Genomic DNA, 23,705 nt, shown 5'->3' with positions numbered 1-23,705 from the left:
TTCATTACCAATTTGGATGCCCTTTATTTCTTTTTCTTGCCTTATTGCTCTAGCTAGGACTTCCAGCACAATGTTAAATAGGAGTGGAGATGAAGAGCATCCTCGTCTTGTTCCTGTTCTTAAGGGGAATGTTTTCAGCCTCTCTCCATTACGAACGATGCTGCTGTTGGTTTTGCATACATACCCTTCATTGTGGTGAGAAATTTCCCTTCTATTCATATTTTATTGGGACTGTTTATCCGAAATGGGTGTTGGACTTTGTCGAATGCCTTTTTTGCACTGACTGAGATGATCATGTCCTTCTTTTCTTTTTTCTATTTATGAGGTGGATTACCTTGATTGATTTTGTAATGGTGAACCATCCTTGCATACTTGGTATGAATCTCACTTGGTCGTGCTGTACTATTTTTTTTAATATGATGCTGAATTCTATTGGTTAGAATTTTGTTGAGAATATTTGCACCTATATTCATGAGAAATACTGGTCTGTAGTTCTATTTTTTCGTGGTGTCTTTACCTGGTTTTGGTATCAGGGTTATCCTGGCTTCACAGAATGAATTCGGGAGCGTCCCTTCCTTTTCTGTGCTCTAAAATAGTGGGAGCTCTTCTCTTAATGCTGAGTAGAACTCTCCAGTGAAGCCATCTGGGCCAAGGCTTTTTTTTGTTGTGTGAGTTTTTTGTTGAAGAGATTTTCGATCTCTTCTTTTGTTATGGGTCTGTTCAGATTTTCTACATCGGTTTGTGTTAATTTAGGTAGGTAGTATGTTTCTAGAACTATGTCCATTTCCTCCAGGTTTTCAAATTTGCTGGAGTATAGTTTTTCATAATACTCTGTAAAGGAAACAATTGTGAATATTGGCATCAGTTTTAAACTTGGAAAATGATGACTAAAAAATACAGTTCTCTCCTCAATGAGTCAAAGGCCTATCTGTTTTAGTTTAAGGGAAAAAAGTATTCACTTTCAAGGATTAAAAATCTTTGATTTCTTTCAGATAACAAACACTTACACAGCTTGAAGTGTTTATTCAGAAAACTTATTAATTCAATAAATATGAGACAAACCACTTTTGGCTCTCATAAAAATGTTCACAATTTGTTTGTGATCCTACAGAAATAAAACACTTTCTAGGTTACTAGAATTTAATTGTGATTTGATGGCAGTCATTTGTAAGTGTGGGTGACTTTAATGTGTGAATTTGAAGTGTTCAAAGTACAATGATAAATATTTTACCTCATAATTGTTTTGTTTTCTCTGTAAATTATATGTCTGTTTAATTATGGCCTCCCAAGTGAATAATTTAGGTTACACTGAGGTACACTTTAGCATTTTTACAGAGCTATAAAATGCTTCAACTGATGTCATAATAAACCACAGAAACTAAAAATATACCAGAACACAAAATAAAATCACACTGCAGAAAAACAGCTTGTATTTCATTGTTCTAAGATGCACATTTTTCCCCAATAAATATCTCTGAAACTAAGAAATAACTTGTAATCAATATCTTCTTACAACTGTTAACTGGCAATACTTCTCCCCCTTAGTGGCACATAAAATAATGGTGCATTTCATAATCAATGACATTTTAACAGTTGATGAAATGCAGTCAGAGAAGCAAAAGGTTCCTCCAAAGTTTAAGCCTCTGGCAAATCTTAGGAAGGTAATAGCCAAATGTTTGGGAGAACAGGGTAAATGGCTCAGAGCATTTCCAGTTGTCTCCAAGAGTATTTCAAATTTCTCACAGTCAACTGAAAAAAGGAAGAGACTGGGGCAATTTGCTACAGATGGTAACTCAGTCATGATCACAACCTCTACAAGGATTCCAGTATTTGGGGGTATACAAGTCTAGACATTAAGTGTCCCAATGGATTATGAAAATACTATAAATCTGCAGACTTCACTAGGTACAAAGCAATTTTACATTGATCGTGTCATTTAATCCTTTTGATAATCCCAGGAATTAGAAAGGGAAATTATTATCCCCACTATACGCTAATAGAAAGAGATTAAATAACTTGCACGAGATGACAAGTGCCCAAGTTTTATAAGACTGCAGGGAATGAAAAGCAGCAGCATACTTACAACCAAAGTCTTCTAACCTGAGGGCCAACTTTCTTTACACTTCACCACATAAATTTTTTTGGCCAAAAGAAAAATATTTCAGCATATAATAATTTTAAGCTATCTATTCCTGATGCACATTTGGATTTCTGAGGCAAGGCTGAATGATACCATATGATTACTACTTAAAAAAATTTTCAGGCATTACATACATAAGTACATTAATCTTAAATGCATAACTTGATAACTTTTCAACTGTGCATACACCTCAGTAACCATCACCCAGATCAGGACATAGAACACTTCCAGAAGCGCAGAAGGCTTCCTTGTGCCCTAAGCACTCAACAGTTATAATTATTATTTCTTTTCACTACAAATTAAGAATAGTTAATTTTGAATTTTAGATAAATAATACAGTATGTACTCTTTTGCTCATGGATCTGTGAAAGCCATCCATGTTATTAAACTTAGCAACCACTTGAACTATTCCATTGTACAAACATACCACAATATATTTATCCACTCTAATGTTGTTGACGGATATTTGGGTCATTTCTAGTTTGAGGCTATTATTCACACACATTTCTCGAGTATTATCTTAGTCATCTAGTGCTGCTATGACAGAAATACCACACGTGGATGGCCTTAACAAAGAGAAATTTATTTCTTCACAGTAAAGTAGGCTAAAAGTCCAAATTTAGGGCATTAGCTCTAAAGGAAGGCTTTCTCTCTGTTGGCCTTGTCATCAATTTTCCCCTGGACTAGGAGCTTCTCTGCGCAGGGACACCGTGTCCAAAGGATGCACTCTGCTCCCTGCACAGCTTTCTTGGTGGTATGAGGTCCCTAACGCTCTGCTTGGCTCCCTTTCATCTAAGATAAAAGGTGGTGCAGGCCACACCCCAGGGAAATTCCCTTTACATTGGCTCAGGGATGTGACCTTATTAAGGGTGTTACAATCCCACCCTAATCCTATTTAACAAAAAATTACAATCACAAAATGGAGTACAACCAAACAATACTGAGAATCATGGCCCAGCCAAATTGATACACACATTTTGGGGGGGGGACGGACATAATTCAATCCATGACAAGCATATACCTAAGAGTGGCTTTGCTGAGTCACAGGGAAGGCTTAGCTTTAAGTTTAGCTTTAGTAGATACTGTCAAACTACTTCCTAAAGTCGTTACACCAATTTATAACCCCATCAACAATGTTGCTTTGCATCTTTGCTAACAGTGGGTATTACCAGTCCTTTAACTTTAGCTATTAACAGTGTATGTATGTGACATTCACTGAAATTTTAATTTGCATTTTCCTGGTAAGTAATGTTGTTGGGTACCTTTTTATATGCTTAACAGGGCATTCAGATATCCTTTTTTGATAAATTCCCTTTGTCCATTCTTTCAAACTGAATTGTCTTTTTCTTACTGACTTGTAGGAGTTCTTTATACTCATATTCCAGATGAATCCTTCGCTGGATACATGTTTTGCAAATATCTTCTCCCAGTTTTTGCCTTGCCTTTTCCCTCTTAATGCTGTCGTTTGATGAACAGAAGTTCTTTTAAGCAAAGTACAATTTAATCAATTTTTTTTTCTTTTTTGGTAGTTGTTTTCTTGGATCTTGCTCAAGAAATCCTTGTCTTTCCTAAGGATTATTTCCTTATGTTTCCTTCTAGATGCTTTATAGTTTTAGCCCTCCTTTATTTCATTCTACAGTCCATCTTGAATTAAATTGTGTATGGTTTCAGGTAAAGGTTCATTTAAATCCACACAGATACATGGAATTAACTTGATGGCAACTGGTTTATCCAATTAATGCAGCATCATTTATTGTAAAGACCATTCTTTCCCTGCTACATTGCAGTGGCAGCGTTGTAGAAAATCAGATGACAATATACAAGTTGGTCTAAATCTGGACTCTCCATACACTCCCTTACTCTACTGGCCTATTTTTTACATCAATATCACACTGTCTTAATTGCTGTAGCTTTATATTAAGTCTTGGTACCTGGTAGTGTAAGCACTCCAATTTTGTTCTTTAAGATTGCCTCGGCTAATCTAGGTCCTTTGGATTTTCACGTTTTAAAACTGGCTCTTTAAACACACACACACAGCTGGGATTTTAATGGTAACAGGATTTAAGTCTAGGGAGAATTGACATATTAATTTTGAGTCTTCCAACTCATGATCTCTCTCTTTTTATTCAGGTTGTCATTAACATCTCTCAGCAATGTTTTATAGATTTTAGTATGGTACATTTCTCAACAAATTTTTTTTTTGGGGGGGAGGCCTGCTATTATGGTTTCTTTTTAAGATTTTGGTTTCTAATTGTTTGATGTTAGTATCCAGAATTGTAACTGACTGTTGTATACTGACTTTCTGTCCTATTCAAATAGTCTGAAGATTCTTCTGATTTTCTAAATGAACAATTTATCATCTGCAAAAAGACAGCTTATAAATAAAGATACACTTTTATTCTTCTTCCTCAGTGAATTCACTAAAACCTCCAGGACAATGTTGAATAAAAATGGAGCTAGTGAAATTTGTTGTCTCATTCCTGAACTGTGGGGAAAAAAACATTCAATATTTCACCCTTAAGTATAATATTTATAGTTTTGTACAAACATGTTGTCATCTTAAGGCGCCCTGATGGCACAATGGTTAAGCACCTGGCTGCAAAAAGATGTGGCAGTCTACTTCTGTAAATATTACACGGGATCACTATGAGTTGGAATCGACTCGATGGCAACGGGTTTGGTTTTTCGTTTTTATACCTATACAGTTTATTCCCCCTTTCATTGTTTTGATGATGTAGTCATTTACAGACCGACATCTCTAGTTCCCTATTTAAATCTTTTAGTTTTATCATTGAGAGTTCATTACCTAGATTCGTATCTGGCTGACATTGTCCTGTGTCCTCGACTCAGGCTGTTGTCTGATATTGTTGGTTCTCTAACTGAAGGATTCCATTTGACATTTCTTGTACATGTGGTTTGGTTTTTACATATTCTCTTAATTCCTGTTTATCTGGAAATGGTCCAATTTCACCATCTCTTTTGAGAGAGAGTTTTGTAAGATATATTATTCTTGGTTGGCAATTTTTTTCTTTCAAGGTTTTGTACATGTCCCCTTCTCTTGCCTTTTTGCCCATATGGTTTCGAGTAATTAGAGCTTAGTCTTGTTTCCCCTTTGAAAGTGACCTTTCGCTTTTCTGGAGCTGCTCTCAGGATGCTTCGTATTTGGTTTTGGCAGGTGTGATTACGATGTTTTGGTGACCTTCTTTGGGGGTCTATCCTATATGGCGTTCGTTGAGCTTCTTGCATGGGCCAGCTTTTTCTCTTTCACGATATTAGAGAAGTGTTCTGCCAGCAAATCTTCAACAATCCTCTCTGTGTTTTCCATTTTCTCCCCATTCTAGAACTCCAATCATGTGTAAATTTTTGCTCTTGATTGTATCCCACATAATTCTTGGGGTTTCTTCATTCTTTTCTCTGATTTTTCCTCAAAGTGGCATCAATGGATTTGTCTTGAATTCTGCTGATTCTGTCTTCCACTCTTCAAATTCACTACTCCTAAAACATTCTGAGCTGCCCATTTCTGAAATGTTAAATTTTTTAGATTTCTAATTGCTGTTTTGGTATGACTTCTAATCATTTATTTTTTCATTTTGTTCTTAAATATTATTTTCCTGGATTCTCTACTGCTTTGTCTGCGTTTTCCTTGATTTTGGCTGTTTTTTTTTTTTTTTCTGTTTTCCACTGTTTTGTCTTTTTTTTTTTTTTTTTTTTTTTAGTTTTGTCTGTGTTTTTCTTGATCTCTTTCCTAATATCTTGGAAAGCCCTGACTATTAGACTTTTGAATTCCATATCATGTAGTTCTAGTGCTTTTTCTTCTGCCAGAAGGTCATCTCGTGCTTTATTTTGGTCACTTGCCGGAACCATCTTGTCCTGCTTTTTCATATGTTTTGATATTGGACAGAGGCACGGGTCATTCTTCTGTGGTGCAATGCGGGGGTAGAGCTGGTAGGGAGGGAGGTGGTGTGGGGCTGGTTCCACTTAGGGCTGTGGCACAGAGGGAGGTAGTGCAGGGCCAGTTCCGCTCAGGGCCACGATGCAGCAAGACACAGGAGAGAGGCAGACGGGGGGACAAAAGGAGGGCAGATGGGGTTAGGTTGGGGAAAGTAAAGAGGAGTTTGTACTTTGGTCTTTGGCAGTTGGGGCTGCCAGGATGGGGTGGTTCATGCTGCTATTCACCAGAAGGGTGGGTGTTGTAGGAGCGTGCTCCTCTGGTTTCCGTGTGAGAGTGTCTGGGCACTTTCTTGAGCAGCAAACAGGATCTTACTTTGCTCAGGGTGTGTCCCTGCTGTTTCTATATCTCCTATTGAGAATTCTGTGAAGATGCCTTTCTGCGTTCTTCATGCAGGGTTGTTGGCTTTGGCCCAAGATGGGCATGCTGTCCTGTGCTGGTTGGCAGGGAGCCTCCCATATGTATCTCTCTACTCCTTCACTCTTTTCGATCAGTTTCTTCTTCTCCGTGGCTTCTGATCTAATACTTTATCCCTCTGCTGAAAAGTCAGGCTTCCAGGATCGACGACTATATCTGTTCTACTTGGTTTTTTGGGTCTTTGTTGCAGAGGAATGGCTTAGTGCATCTGACTGGCCTATCATCTTGGCTCTGCCCCTGAATCCTCTTTTCTGATGTTTCTAATTTGCTGCTAAACACAACAGTCAAATTCTTAAATTTAGTTTTGCATTTTTTTCAATTTTAAAGTTTGCATTTGACTCTTTTTTTCATGGCCTCTAGGTTTCTGATAAAACTCTCCCATCTCTTCCTCTTTTATCTTGAACACATTAATCAAGTTATATAAAAATTTCTGTGTAATAACTTTAATATTTGAATCACCTATAGATTTGTTTCCATGGTTTTCCTCTTGATTTTGGTCAATTAGTTCTATTAGTCCTGTTAGTATTTCACTGCATGGAATATTGGGTTATGGATGAAAAATAGTAGAGGCTCTGGATGACATCTTCCTCTAAAGAGGGTTATTTCTTTTTGGCAGAAGATTAGAATACCAGTGATTCACCTAGATAATCTTGAGGGCTGGTCTATTCAGTTTTGCCCTCAATCTTAGTGAGCGGCACTAATGGGGTCCCAATGGAAAACTCAGGGTATAATAAGGCCATTCTAACTTGGCAGAATTTGAACTTCAACCTCTGCCTCCCAGGCACTAGGGTGATGCTGAACACTCTGCTCAGATTTTTAGCTTCTCAGCTGCCATTTACGCTGAGTTTCTTAGAACGTTCTCTTATACATGTACAGCTTATGAATCAATCAGTGAACTTTGATGCTGGTGTCTATGTGGTTCCTTCCTTCTTCTCCTGGATTTTGTCACTTAATTTCCAACTTCTTTGGCATCCCCAAACTTCAACCTCTGTCTTGCTAGGCCAATAAGACTACCACTTTTTGACTGAGCTCTAGTCCCCTATGCCACGAACTAGGAAATGCCTCCAGGAAAAAAGCCAGGGTGACTGATAAGCTCATGTCGGGCTTCTCTTAAAGAACACAACCCCTCCAGAATTTCCTGTGTTGGTGGTTCTTCAACAACGAAATGTCTGCTCAAGTAAGAACAGAAGAGGCACGCAAAATATGACCACTGGTTACACTCTAGAAATTCAAACAGTCATAAAGAATTTTGAGTATACCTTGCGAAGGACTAGACAACAGGAGTCCTAACCTCATATTTTACCTGACAGAACCAGTCACAGGACTCTTGACTCTTAGTAAGGTGACCTTTCTGCACTATCATGTTTACATCAGAAAGGAGAAAAAGAAATACAACATCAGGGTTCAGAAAAGTATGGCCTGTAGGCTAAATCTGGCCCACTGCCTGCTTTTGCATGGCTTGTGGGCTAAGAGTGATTTTTATTATTTTTTAAATGGTTTGAAAATAACAACAACACAAAGAATAATACTTTGTGACACACAAAACATATATGAAATTCAAATTTCAGTGTCCATAAATAAAGTTTTACTGGAACACAATCACTCATTTAAGTACTATCTATGGGAGCTTCTGCACTACAATGACAATTGAATAGCTGCAATAGAGACTGTATACTGCACTCTTATTGCTTCACACTGTTCAGTGTACTATGAATTGAAGAGATGTACTTATAACTTTGACAATATTTTGAATTCCATGCATACTGCCATACTATGACATTTTATTTTACTTTTATTACCAGCGCATATCTATTGTGTCAAAATAAGACACGCGGACTTTGAATGTTGCGCTTTTAGGGGATAGTGGAGTGTGGATTATACCATTATAAAATTAGCTGGCAAAGCATTGTTATAATGACATCATAACTGTGCTAAAAGAATACAATTTGTGCCCAGGTTACCAGACTAAACATTCATCACGGAAAGCAATGATCAGAAAAATTAAGAAAATTTAAAGCAGAATATCTCATCACAGCAGAATTTCTACACACAAAAAGATAAAAATGAAGTTGCTACCAAAATAAGTTTCCAACTGCCTAATTTGTTAGCCAAGTAAGTAAAGCCATTTAACTATCGTGTTAGTTAAATTGTGTCTGATTGGAGATGCTGAAGAAATGTCTCCTGAGAAAATAAACTTGTTTAAGACTATTAAACTCTTGGCAAGAACAGTGCTTAAAACAGTTGAGGACACTGGGGCAACATCAATAAACAATTTAAACAAAAAAACAAGACATGATTTCAAAGGCTTTTTCTTCAGTTCCTGATGAGCTGACAGATGTTACCGATACTGCTCAGCTGTTGTTTATTAGCGGAGTCAATGCTGAATCTGAAGTGGCTGAAGAGCTGGCCTCTATGAATAATCCATGTGGGACAGCTACAGGCAAGAATATTTTTAAAGTTGAGAAAACTAATTTGGAACAACTTGAAGGGGAATCTGCTAAGATGTGTTACAACTGATGGTGGTAAAAATACGAGTGGAGCCGAATAAAGCTTAAAAAAGAAAAAAAAAACCACCCCACTGCCATCGAGTTGATTCCAACTCATAGCAACCCTATAGGACAGAGCACAACTGCCCCACAGGGTTACTAAGGAACGGCCGGTGGATGTGAACTGTCAACCTTTTGGTTAGCAGCCAAGCTCTTAACCACTGTGCAACCAGGGCTCTAAATACAGCTTAGATGGACAAATTGATAAAGTCTGTGAAAATGTAAGGCATTTAAAGTCTATGGTTATTCAACAGCAGCTACTCTGTGGAAAAGCATTTTAATCTATCATGTGTTATTTGAATCAGCAGTATCAATGGTAAACTTCATTTGGTCTCATGGACTTAACCGTTTTAGTTCTATAAACATTTGTCAGTAACAGAAAGTAATATTCTGACTTATCCTACCACACAGCAGTCCATGGATTAGCAGTGGCTAAGTTTCATTGTGTTTTTTTTTTTTTTTTTGGAGCTCAGGGCCAAGACTGAAATTTTTCTGAATGAGAACTACCTTTAACCTCAATCACTATTATCAAGCATTGAATGGCTTTGGAATTAGCTTTTGCTGCAGATTTCGTATTTCTTAATGAATTCAACCTAAAATTACAAGGTAAAACAATGCTTATATATGAAATTATACTGTAAGTCATTCTGACAACTAATGTTTGAGTCACAATATTAAACTATTTATACATTGCTTGTGCTATCAAAAGTTAAAACAAGAAGTGAGAGTAAGATCTTCATTCCCACACAAATTTGCAGCCAATTAATTTTCTGAGGTCAAACTCAGTTCCAGCACTGCTTTTTGGACCTTGATGTAAGTGCAAATGACATTTCCATGTATCAAAATCCATTTAATTGTGCAGTTAAGGAGCTTCCACCTAATCTTCTACGGGAAGTGATTAATCTGCAATGTAGTAACATGTTAAAAAGAAAATATCAAGAAAAGAATCTAACAGAATTGTACAAATGCTTTCCATATGCTCAATCAAAATCATGTTTGTGGACTGACATCAGTATTTTGCAGTACCTGCAGTTGCCACTGAGTCAATCTCCATGAAAAGATCTTCCAAGATGAAATATGTAAAAATCTCATGACAGGTCAGCATTAACTGATTTGCAGTCAATTTTTATGATAGGAAACACCAACTTTCAATGCCATCTAAGTCAAATGTTATTCTCTCCCAAAAGAACTCCACTCATCTCATTATTATAAAAAATTATACTCAACCACTATATTTTGAATTTCACATATTTATGTAAAAAATTTTCAATGCAGAAGTGTCTTTAAATTACAAAGGGTGTGTGTGTATATATATATAAAACTATGCGCGTGTAAACACACACACACAATTTATCTTTCAATAACCATCTGCTATTTTCTCTAGCAATTTCTTACTTAACCAAAACCAAAAAACCAAACCTGTTGCCATCGAGTCAATCCCTACTCACAGCGACCTTATAAGACAGAGCAGAACCGCCCCCTAGGGCTTCCAAGGAACAGCTGGTGGATTCGAACTGCCGATTTTCTGTGCTCTTAACTGCTGTAGCACTAGGGCTCCAATTTCTTACTAATAACTGCCTTTTCTAAAATGGAAAGGATGGTGATAAAAAGAGACTGATTCCACCATCGTTAAGCATGTCTGCCCCATGAAATCTTAGTAATCTTCATTAACCTTTGATATTTTAACTCCCACTTAACTGACCTCCACCAAAAAAAGAATTCACTTAAGGTGACATACTAATTAATGGAAAAGTTAAAGTAAGTTCAGATTTACTCACTTTTTTCCCCATCAATTCCTCCATATTTAGCCCAAAAGTCTGCTTTAAGAAATAGAAAGGAAGAAAAATAAAAATGTTTACAATTGGCTAAAATGTAGAATTTGGGTTTTAAATGAAAAGAATTAGGCCACTGCTGTAATTTCAATTCATCTTAAGAATATCTGGTACGAATAATTAATGTGGGTTTAGAGCCCACAGATGGCCTTCAGGAGCTCTGTATGACATCCCAAATTATCTGTAATATTATGTGTGTACATGAACATATATATTTTTCTGAGAAGGACCATGATGCTTATGAATTTTCACTAGAGTCTATGAGTCACTGTAAGTTAAAAAAAAAATCACTTCAGATACACTGGTAAATAGCCACCATAATGAGAAATGAGTAGAGAAGAAAAGTGGTAAACAGATGGGGGAAGACTAGATGTTTCAGAAATAGAGGAAGGAGTGCCCTAGCCCAATGGCTCTCAAAGCATGATCCCTTTTTTCAATGTGTTGCAAATGAATTGATGGGGCAAAAGCAAGGGTGGGTAAAACTGCTGGCACTTTAACACAAATCAAATCAGTGGCACCAAAGTGTGCTGGTAGTCACTGTGTTTTGTTCCTCAGTGCCACACACTTGCAGTAAAAACAAATACAAGCCAGCTTCACTTAATACCCTTGATGAAGCAGTACAAATTATCAATTTTATTAAATTTCGACTCTTGAGTACACATACATCTTTTTAATATTCTGTATGATGAAATGGAAAGTACCCATAAAGTACTTCAGCTGTGTAACAAAGTACAACGGTTGTCTCAAAGACAAGCATTTGCATGACTGTTTTAGTTCCAAGCTGATCTAGCCACTTTTTATTTTTTTAAACAGAATGTCTTTTTTACTGGAAAGCACAACATACAAACTGATTATTTAGACCTAGGTATATAACAGATATGGTCAGTGAATCCTTAGACATTTACTAGAAAAGCTCCAGCTTCCTCAATGCTATTTGCATTCAAACAGCAAAATCAAACACCTCCAGGCTACTTCTTCAAACTGTCAAAGTTCCCCTCACTTGCTAGAACTAATTAATGAAAACAAAATAAACTTAATCTCTGAATCAGTTAAAAATTACACCACCACCTTTATGCCGCCTCTAACCTCTCATCCAAGAAGAGATAATAATCATTAAAGTATCCCTCAAATGACTGCCCCTACTCCCATCCCAGCCTACCCCTTTTCACCAGGTCTGGCCTCAGATCTACCACAACATCCCCCTCCCCCTCAAGCTGAAGTTGAGGGCAGCAACTAGCACTTCCTTCAACCTACCTAACCTTTTGACTGCTGGAGTCAAAATGAAACAATTTAATCAGAAAGGGACTTTAAATTTAAACAGTCTGGCAGCTCCTCAAAAGGTTAAACACAGCATATGACCCAGCAATTCTACTCCTAGGCATATACCCAAGGGAACTAAAAAAACATGTCTACACTGAAGCTTGTATATGAAGGTTCACAGCATTAATCATAATAGTCAAAAGGTGGAAACAATCCAATTGACCAGTGCCAGATAAATGGATAAATAAAATGTGGTATATCCATACAATGGAGTATTATTCAGCCATAAAAAGGAATGAAGTAGTGATATATGCAACAACATGGTTGAACTTTGGAAACATTATGCTACGTGAAAGAAACCAGACACAAAAGATCGCATATTACATGATTCTATTTATTGTAATGTCCAGAATAGGCAAATCTAGAGAGAGAAGGTAGATTAGTGATTGCCTGGGGCTGGGGGAAAAAGGGTAGTGACTAATGGGTCCAGGGTTTTTCTTTAGGGGGGGACAGTGACAAAAATGTTCTAAAGTTGATTGTGGTGATGGTTGTATAACTCTGTAAACATACTAAAAACCATTTAATTGTACACTATAAATAGATGAATTATATGACGTGTGAATTATATCTCAATAAAGCTGTTATTAAAAAAACAAAAAGCGGCTTTAATTTAGTTTCATTAATCTATTCTGGTGTTCAAATACAGTCCTTTTTTTTTTTTTAACCTCCAAAAGGACACCTAAGTGGAATACGTGCTACTTGTTTAGTCTGTCAGCTTAACTGAATCTTAAACAGCACATGATTCACAAGAAAGGGAAATACACATTAAATGATCATGTTGCTGTTACTGTTGAGTGGATTCAGACTCTTGGCAACCCCATGTGTGCAGAGTAGAACTGCTCCATAGGGTTTCTGAGGCTGTGACTATTCGGAAGCAGACTGCCAGGCCTGTATTCTGAGCTGCCTCTGGGAGGGTTTGAACCACCAACCTTTCAGCTGGTAGTTGAGTGCTTAACTGTTTGTGCCACCCAGGATTCCTAAATGATCACAGTAGTTTCATAAAGTCTGACATCTGAAAAGTTGAGGTCAAGTGAAACATAGATTAGAAGACAAGAACACATACATCCCAAGATCTTCATAAAGCCACTAAACCAAACCCATTGCCATCGAGTGGATTTGGACACATAGCGACCCTACAGGACAGAGTACAACTGCCCCACAGGGTTTCCAAGGAGCAGCTGGTGGATTCAAACTGCCGCCCTGTTAGTTAGCAGCTGAATGCTTAACCAGTATGGCACCAGGGCTCCGTAAAGCCACTAAAACCAAAAAACCAAACCCACTGCCATCGAGTCAATGCCAACTGATAGCAACCCTATAGGCCAGAGTAGAATTGCCCTATAGCGTTTCCAAGGAGTGGCTGGTGATTTGAACTGTTGACCTTTTGGTTAGCAGCCGGAGCTCTTAACCACTGTCACCAGGGTTCCATAAAGCCACTAGTGGGTCAAAAATAGAAACAAAATCATATACTGCCATGGAAGCTTATACAATATTAATATTCTACAACTTATGTTGTAATATTCAAGGTTCAGTTTTTTGGTAAAGTAATAAACACTTTGGGAAAACTTCTAAGACACAGCAAACAGCTTTTGAAATCTTTCCGAAGATATTTCAATGACAAGGAAAAATGTTCATGACATAGTGCTACATGAAAAACTCATAAAACTGCATAAAGGATATTCTAATTATGTAAAGTATGTGAACACAAAAATATATTAAAATTTCAAAAGGAGTTATCTCTGCATTGTGGAAGTACGGGGGACTTCTTTCCCCCTCTATATTTCAGTAATTCTCAAGTTTTCTACAATAAACACACCTTACTTTTACAATCAGAAAAAAGTAAATCCCAGATACACATACACATATGCACACAGTTTTATATATATATACATATATGTACGTACGTCTGTGTGTGTGTGTGTGTGTATATATATATATATATATATATATATATATATTAGCCCTGGTGGCACAGTGGTTAACTCAGCTGCTAACCAAAAGGCCGGCAGTTCAAATTCACCAGCCGCTCCTTGGAAAGCCTATGGTGCAGTTCTACTCTGCCCTATAGGGTCACGATAAGTCAGAATCGACTTGATGGCAACAGGTTTTTTTTTTTTTTATATAGTGCCCTATATATTATAGGCATACGTTAATTATTACCAACTGGGAGAGCCCAGTTTAACACTTGGATCAAGTCTAGCTTAGAAGTCAGTGGATGGGAACAGAAGTGGCACTATCTTAATCACTGGTTAAGTTTTTCACACTAACCTCCTCCCAAATACAGGCAGTCCTCAGGTTATGAACACTGGAGGACAACTGTACTTGCTCTTAATGTTATGTAAACTTGCTCTCACTTTGAAAAGAATGAACTAATAATCGCCCTCACTTGCTGCACGTGCAGCTTTTAAATCACTGAAAAGGCTTTGAGCTTTTTCTCGCACTAACCTACTGCCATGGAGTCAGTTCCGACTCATAGTGACCCTACAGGGCAGAAGAAACTGCCCCATACGATTTCCAAGGCTGTAAATCTTTACAGCCGCAGACTGCCACATCTTTCTCCTGTGGGTCTGAACTGCCAACTTTTGGGTTAGTGGTTAGCAGCTGAACATTTAACCACTGCGCCACGAGGGCTCCTATTTCTTGCACCTAAGTAAGGCTAAATAAGACCCGTATGCACCTGTTCTGACTTACCTACAAATGTGACTTAAGACACAGTTAGGAACTGATCTTGTATGTAACCTGGGCACTGCCTGTACACCAGTTTCTACTCATCCCATTTCACCTGTTCCAAAATAAACCATTTACAGTTTGAAAAATATTCCTTAGGTGATTCTGCTACACTTCCGTCCTAATTCCTTTGAGAATCACTGATCTAAGTAAAAAGCTTTTACTCATTTTTCCAGTATACTCATATGGAGTAGTTTCAATTTAAAGAATCAGCAGCAGCAATATGAAAAGCCACAAGAATGTGGTGGCAGGACCATTACAGGGGATAAAGTGGTATGGTGTATCTTTAGATTTTAGTTCTGAGTAAAACTTAACCCAAGAAAACATACTGAAGAAAAGTGTATATTGTTTTGCATAAATAACATAAACATTTTATTAAAATGTTCCAAATGCTCTTTGAAAATAGTACAGCAATGATAGGTATAAAGTATGCCTACCTGAAATAGCAAAATACAAAGCAACTCATAAAATGTAGGTGGTAAAAGTATATTATAGTTGACAGACAATTTGATACAGTAAAAAAGAACCGAGAATATGCTGTAGAACTACAATCAGCATTTTAAAATGAGATCAAGTCCTGCTAATTTTTTTCCCCCTAACGTAGACAAATTCTGGCCAAATTTTAACTTGTACTTTTATTGAGACTTAAAAAACAAACAAATCCCGAACTGTGGATATTCTACTGGGCAGGTTTACAAAAGACCATCATTTGAATTTGAGTTAAATTTAGTCAGCATGTAACACCACTAAAAACCAAGGTGTTCAAAAAAAACTTTATTTGAGGACTATAAACAATTACTAGAAAAGTTAAGTATGCTATGGACTATCTTTGAATGGATCGAGATGTGGGGGGGCAGCGGCAAAGGAGGCCTGGGGAATTTGAGAATCTCAAGGAGGAGGCACTGTCAAACTAATCATGCTTCCTCAGAAATTAAGAACTAATGAAACTCTTGACAAATGGGAATGTGTTGAACATATGAACAGAGAGGAGGCTGGAAAAAACCTGAGAATCACTTGTTTAGACTGAGGGCTCTTTGAGTAAAGAGACAGTGTTTTATCTTTAGATTCCTGGTGCCTGGCACAGAAGAGGTCAATAAATGCTATGTTAAGTTAAAAAGGGAAAATGTGACTGGACTAGAATTACACCAAAAAAAAAAAAAAAAAGACTGCCCCAAAAGAGACAGAAACATTTAATTTGCATACACACACAGACACACACACAAAAAAACGGAATCACTTGGGCTACTTTTCCCATCATCTTTTTTTCCAATAACCTTGGAAAATCCACTAGTGAAGTTTCATAAGTATCTGTAATCATAAAAAGTGGATCTGACTTAAAAGGTTCCAGTTCAAGCATTTTAAAATGCATATTCTATGCCTACAAAGTATATAAATATATACTAAGTATTTAAATAAATAAAATATATGAAAAGTTGAGATACAAACATCAGATTTTAAAAATATTTAAGTTTACTAGCAAAGTTTAAAAGGTATAAAAATGGTGATAGGCCTAAACTTCCCTAAAGATTATCAAGATATTAAAATTCTAAAAAACTATTTTTCCCTCTTACGACAATGCACAACTACAAAATCTCTACAATCGTTTTCAAAACAAATTTCTCACAGTCAAAGACCCAGCAAGATGTTCACATCTGTTAAAGGTCCACAAAGTCTGAAGTAGTGAACACTGACTGCAGGCACCAGAGGGCCTCTCAAGAATAACTTGATAGTAAAGGAAAAAGTAAGTAAGAGTTCCTGGGAAAACTCTGCTTCCCATTCAGCCTTGAGATTGTTAGAAAGTTTATACATATGGTGCAAATACACTGGATTTGGTTACACAACGGGTACATACAGAACTGATGTTTTAGATACCTATACTAGTTGAAAAAAAGGAACTAGTACCCTCCCCAAATCACACAACCTTCTTTGGTGAATTTTCCAAATTTAAGTACATACGGCCTCACTGTGATAAACAATTATCTCCAGATAATTTGAAAGCAAACAGCAGTTAATGTACATACAATCCTTTGACTGTACCTGACAAAAACTCTAAATTTTTAAAAACGCTTAATTTCTCTTCTACACACTCACGAAGCAATTAGCGATGACGCAAATTTTAGGGTAAAGACAGTCATCGGCAGAAGACTGCGATTAATTTTGAAAATTTTCCTTCAATAAATCAATACGTTCAACTCCCTCTCCAGTTCTTCTCTTTTCCCCCAACCTTCCCCCACCATCCTCCTACCAACATAAAACTATTCAATAAAAACTATCATGGACCAGGAACTTAAAATGCTAATAAGACTGTAAAACCTTTCAAATACAAGAAAAGCTTTACGATGGACCTTTACTAACTTTGTTCAGAAATTAAATTCTGCTTAAACTTGTTAAACTCTCAAACCCAAAGGCCAATCCCTTCAGCAAACGTAACTACTTTTCGGATTTCTTACGTGACTCTTCAACCCGATCAAAGATTTTATTTTACCTATTTTTAAAAAACTAAATAATAAATAGTAGATATTCAGCTCCCGCTAGTTTTATCCTCTCCTTAAAGAGTTCTTTCCATAGCATATAAAAATGCTGAGCAGCAGATTAAACAATCATATTAAGGAGATTTTTGTAAAATTCACTTCCGGAACAATTTGAAACACCAAAGGCCAAAGCAGAAAGAACACAGAATACACATTTCACGGACAAACAACGCACACTAGCACGCATCGTCGCACCCTCCTTGGAAAGGTTCACCAGTGCCGAACACTACAGGGAGGAGAACCCAGGAACCCTTCTTAAAGGCTGTCTCCTCGCAGACCGGCTCCTCATAAACCAGATCAGCGCTCCTCCGTCCCAAAGAAAATCATTCCCCGGCGCCCGACGCGGCGGCCCGGTGGGCACAGCCTCCCCCAGCCCGAGTTCTCGGAGGCCGCTCCCGCGCCAACAAGCCTCCTCGCCCCCTCCTCCGCGGACGCCTCGGCTCGTTCGCCCCGCTTCCCTCTGGAGACGCTGCTCATGGGGCGGCAAAGAGGGTCCCTCCCCGGTTTCGCCGGTAGAAGGGGAAGCGGGGGGATGAAGGCGCTGCCCCCTCCCTCCAGCCCCGGCTCCGCACTCACCCTCCAGCAATCGGGTGATGAGACTGTCCACGTTCAGCTCCCCGTCCGCCATCTTGTCGGCACCAGACTCTCCTTCCCGGCAGCGGGAACAAGGGCTTCTTGGCGGCAGAGGCTGCGGCGACGACGCGGCGTTCTTTCACCTACAAGTCACGCGGCGTTTCGACCCCGGTTCCAACTACCCCTTTGCCCGCGCCCTCCCCCCGCCCCTTCCCCACCAAGCAGTTAGAGCGCACGCACACGCAGAGACACACAAATAAATAAATAAATAAATAAACAAACGGGGCCCCACGAACCGGGTCGCGTCAGACCCAGCCACCACCTCCTCCTCGGCACCGCCCAACTCCGCAAAGCTCACCAGCGCCGCCACTGCCCCACCCGCAGCGCCACTCCACCAAGCCCTTCGCCGCCGCCGCGCCACGCAATCGTACGCGCAGGCGCGCCGCGCACCCCTTCGCGACTCCCCTTGCCGCCCCGGTCCTGGCGCAATCGCACTGCACTCTGCTCGCCCGCGGCCGCCGCCTTAGCGCAGGTGCGTTGCCCTTTCCCTCCACTTCCCCTGCGCTGAATCCCCGCAGCAGCGCAGGCGCCCGAGAGAGTCTGGGGATTTGCTGCGCCGAGGAGGCTCCCATTACGCAGGGCGTGCGTAGACAGGGTTGCCCTTCCCCCGGTTTTTGCCGGCTGCTCAGTCCTGCGCCGTTGGGCAGACGCAGTGGTTGTGTCTTCTCGCATCGCTTTTTTTTGCTTGGTTTCACTCCCTGGTTTTGCAAGAAATTCTTCAGGTTTTCGTTAACCGGGAAGCGTAGACTGCAGTTACCCATGTTTGAAACCCAGGTTCGCGTGTGTCGAAAGCAAGGTGTTACTCTACTGGAAAAGTTTAACATTGCAAATAAGGGGTTTTGTACACAACTGTTCCACAAGGCTAGTTCCTCAAGTGTCCCTGGATGAAGTAAATGTTAAAGTGGGCCCCGGAAAGGTCAACAATAAGAATATTTTAAATGAGTACCGCTTTCACATGGGGCTTTCACATACATTTTTATCACCCTGTGGATGCCATTTTTCCACAATGCTTTTTTGTTCACACCTCCATTAATTTGCTTAATCATCCTACGTTGTAATTGTTTATGCATTTATCTTCCACACTGGACGCTAAGCTCCTAGAGAGTAAAAACATTTATCTTTGTGTCTGGCACATAGAAGAGAGGGAGAAGGAGCAATACGAAGGCTCAGAAAGATTGGTTCTCCGGCTGTTCTTTTCCACCACATAAAACCGGTTCTAGAAAGGCAGGAGGAAGAGAGTTAAGCCAGAGTTTTTGGTCTGTTCTAGGAGTTGGCCAGACCATGTTTACTCATTCCTCAGGTGTTTTTCCAAAATTCAGACAGATGCTGCCCTAAGCTCAAGGCAGGGCTTCTCCCACTCACATATCACTAATAATAGCTAACATGGATTGAGATCCCTGTATGTGCTGACACTATTTTAAGTGTTATACACTTGTTATTTAATCTTTACACCCATATGAGGTAAGTACTATTTTTATCTTCACTTTGTGGATGAGATTAATTGAGGCACAGAATGGTTAAATGCCTAGCCCCAAATCATACAAATAAGGAAATAAATGGCAGCACTGGGATTCAAGCCCAGGCATCTAGAGCCACAACATGCACACTTAATTGCTGTGATGTGTGTATGTGAGCTGTAGGTGAGCTGAGCTGCTTAAGCATGCTTGTGCTATGTCATAAGCTTTAGATAGTAGAAACCAAAAGTTTTAGAAAAAAGCATTGTCCAACCAAGTATTTTGTAATGGTCCAGATCACTCACACAGAGCTAGCATTTCCTAATCTTTTTTTTCTTTCCTAGGTTTCTCTTCCTTCATTTTAGGATATAGCTTGTACATTGACAGTGATCATAGGAGAACAGGTAGCAAGCTGTAGTGGTGGTCCTGTCTGAAGTAGCTTTCACAGACTCACCACCAGCTCAGCTTGCAGCAGATGGAAATGAAGAAATGGCTCCTCATCGCTGTATCTTGTTCTGTTAAAGTACATGTATTTATACCCTGCGTTATTCTAGAAGAAGGGATTTAAGGTAGCTTATATAAATATATGCAGCAGGATAGATTAAAAATAAGTACAGAGAAAAATAAGGAGCCCTGGTGGCACAGTGGTTAAGAGCTCAGCTGCTAACGGAAAGGTGGCAGTTCAAACCCAGCAGCTGCCCTGTAGGAGAAAGATGTAGTAGTGTGCTCCCATAAAGATTTACAGCATTGGAAATCCGATGGGGGCAGTTCTACTCTGTCCTATAGGGTTGCTATGAGTCAGTTGACCGGATGGCAGTGGGTTTGGTTTGAGTACAGAGAAAAACAGGACAAAAGGAAACTGGGAGTGGCAGTTTTGTATGCAAAATGTAAGGCCCTATTGGTTTGCTAGAGAGAGGCCACAAATATGACCCTAAGCTCTCTAGCAACCAAAGAAAAGATCAGTTTTAAGTGGAGTAGATATTTTAGCTGAGCTGGAACTATGAGTACACTTGTGGAGTTGGGTGCCACTTACCTGAATCTCTTCCATGAGCCTCTTTAAGAGTTACAGAATGCTTGGGAACAACTATTCTCCAATTTTCATGGGGCTGCTGAATTCCATGAAAAAAAATTTTGAGCCTTGTCTACGATTATGGTTTAAATATATGCAGACATATGTAAAGGACAAGGGATACCCAAAGTAAACTGGATTGCACCGAGAGGAATGTCACAGCGAGTGGTGGAGACAGTAACCATGCCACAACTCTTACAGAGAAGTGGGGCCAGGAGGGTCACTCTGAGGAGTAGACCCCCGCCTCAGTCCCAGGAGTTTATTTTATAATCAATACAGCAAGCAATAAAGCAATTAACAGAACAATGGGCTTTGGGTGCAGGCAAGGGAGAAGGAATTCAGGTAAACAAGCCAATCAGTAAAGGGACAGTAGGTTTGGGAAAACACATCGTGACAAGTCTCCACATGTTGGGGACAAGTCTCAACATGCTGTGCAGCATAGATGCCTGTGGGGGCTGCAGTTGTCAATAGTGCAGCCATGTTTAAATGGCATATATCCCCACAGAGGAAGTGAGATTCTGAGAGAAGAGAGGCCAGTCTCAGAGCAGAGTCCTGGGGTCAGAAGGGATTGGAGAGTGGTTCTGAGTACTGTCTGCAGATGTCCACTTCTCTTCCCTCCCCCCTGCCCAGGTTTTCCACTGCCTTAGAATCCTGGGAAAGAAAAAGCAATTATAAAAATGAAAGAGCTATATCACTAGGGACCCAATAAATTTTCTGTGGGATCTCTCTCCCAAAGAACTATATCAGAATTTAGTGCTCTTCAGATTTTTAAGGTAAACTGGTACATGTTCTGTATGTTACTTAATACCCCAGCAGCTTGAACAAAATCATATGAAGATTAACATCGAGTAAGATAAATACTACAATTAGCTTCACATCAGTTCGGGTCATATTTGCCACCATAGTATCTTTCTTTTTTTCCAGAGTGAAATATGTTTATTGAAGGAAATTTGGAAAATGGAAAAAAAAAAAAAAAAAACTATAATCTCACCAGCCACAGACAACCATTTTCCAGTATTATTTCTGAATATATACAACATATATATCTATCTGTCTTCCAAATTCCGTGTTCACTGACATCATATTGATTACTTAAAATTTGCCATGAGGGAAGTATTTACACCAATGAAATCAGTAAATGCTACAAATCATAGCTTTTCCCTCTAGAGAGCCAAATGTTAAACATTTACCAGCACATCCTTGGGTGCAGGAAGACATTTAGGTCACACATGTCAGTATCCTTGGGTAGTTACAGAAATGTTTGTGGAAGGAACCCCTTGATCTTTACTTGGACTTCCTAATGGTCAGGGGCTTGCAGCATCATGATTTGGGGATCTTACTAAAAATGTGATTTAATTTGTACTTACTAGCAGGTAATGCCTGGGACATGCTGGTGCCGATTTGATAAAGGCAGAGCAGTGCTTAGAGGAACCTAACCATCACTGTACTGAGACCAGAGAGATGTCCCTATGGAAGGTCCAGAAAGAAAGCACTATGGAACACAGTAAACAGCAGCCTCATAACTCCCTGTAGTAAAGACAGAGAAGACTTTCATAGGGGTATTTTTCTTATAATGCCTCTCAGTATTGGCCAACATGATATGGAAATGAGTAGGGTTACGTGGCAAAATGCAGAGGTTGTGTTTGCTGCCCTGGCTTAATCCAAGATAGCTTTTCAATGAATGAATGGGCATTCATTGGACTGTCCTCCCATAAATATGATTCCTCACAATCAAGTATTTAATAAGTCTTAAGTAGCAATATGTTCTTAAGTTTACTAGATGTACCTGGGGGGCAGCCATTCGATATATCAAATGTCATAGGCTTTTGTAGTTAGCTCAGCTAAAGAAAGTTGAGAACCCAGACCAGGACACATGCATCGGTAGGAGGCCACCATCTCATACAGAGGTGGGCTGAGGGAGTTTATCCAGCAGGGCCGAGATTTTTCCTTAAGATTTAGTTCTGGGTTCATTTCAGTCCATAGATGAGAGTAATACAGTCCTAAATTCTCAGCTAAATCATGAGGAATGCCTTCAGTCGTATTAGCCTGAAAAATTATAAATCGAGCATAATCTAATGCCTTTTCCCTTACCCTTAATGGATAACCCCACCCCCAACCTACACACAAACCCTTAGTGGTAACTCTCTGCTATATCCTTCAAAATAAACTGACTGCAAAATAAATGTGTAGGTGATGGAAGGAGTTAACGTGCTGTAGAGAACTGTTAATTGCAAGTCCGTTGAAGTTGGATGGACAGCCACCACAAATGATGACTATTTAATTTATGAGAAGCTGATATGTGGCCCTTATTCTACTGCTTCTTTTGTTTCCCCCCTTGTAATTAGATTACAGGGCCAGTTTTCTATTTAGGTCAGTCCTAGTGTGTTACAATAAAACCATGTCATCTACATATATGAGAATGTCTCTCAGTGTGCTCCCATCCTGCTCATTCAAATAAGATATGAGGAAATAACTAAATGTATTTGGTGATGAAGAAAAGTATACAAAATGTGAGAGCTTGTTTTGAATAAAACAATTTAAATATTTTGTTTCTAATGATGATACATTATGTCCAAAGCATATGTGATTCACCTTTTCAGTGGGAGAAGGTTTACTTCTGAAGAGTTTCATAGGTATGGTTCAGTTGGCTTTGCTAAATGAAACAAACAAAGCAGTAGTCAGTGTTCTAATGTAGTTATAAAAGCAATAGCAGCCCCCAAAGACCACATTAAAATTAATAGCATGTATCTCCTTAAACTAAAATTAACTGTGCCTGTGAACTGTGAAAACTATTCATCAGGGTTACACCAATAGGTCCTTTTATGTAGAAAACACTGGTTAAATAGAATATTTCTGAATTATTATTTAAATCTTGATTTGAATAAAATTCAGTCTATTATGAATAGATTACAATTGAAATGCCCGCTATGAGTCGGAATGGACTTGACGGCAACGAGTTTGGTTTTGGTTTTTAGTAGTACTTGTTATTCAAGGAAATCTTACAGTGAATAAACCTTGAAAACAAAGTGAATAATGAACCAATTAAGCATTTGGTGTGTTTGATTCTGTGTTGAAGAAAGGCATGATCTT

The 23,705-nt window shown here is 39.0% G+C and overlaps 1 protein-coding gene across 2 annotated transcripts in view; it reads right to left on the bottom strand.

Annotated features, from left to right (window-relative positions):
- Window positions 1–18,484, bottom strand: part of PPP1CB (protein phosphatase 1 catalytic subunit beta) — a 42,569-nt gene extending 24,085 nt beyond the window's left edge. Inside the window, exons 1-2 of one of the 2 annotated variants that reach the window (XM_023732451.1) lie at window positions 18,391–18,484; window positions 18,036–18,175 (exon numbers count right to left, since the gene is read on the bottom strand). In XM_023732451.1, the coding sequence (XP_023588219.1) occupies window positions 18,036–18,087 (52 nt within the window). In that variant the 5' untranslated portion in view covers window positions 18,088–18,175; window positions 18,391–18,484. Of the gene's footprint in view, window positions 1–18,035; window positions 18,176–18,328 lie in introns of both variants that reach the window. The other variant, XM_023732452.1, reaches the window with a different exon arrangement.
- Between the last annotated feature and the right edge of the window lie 5,221 nt (window positions 18,485–23,705).

The sequence above is a fragment of the Trichechus manatus genome, unplaced genomic scaffold (genome assembly GCF_000243295.1).
Source record: "Trichechus manatus latirostris isolate Lorelei unplaced genomic scaffold, TriManLat1.0 scaffold00052, whole genome shotgun sequence".
In the NCBI taxonomy this organism is placed as follows: Eukaryota; Metazoa; Chordata; class Mammalia; order Sirenia; family Trichechidae; genus Trichechus; species Trichechus manatus.
Note: the sequence above shows the minus strand (reverse complement) of the source record. Positions and strands in the feature narration are given on the sequence as shown.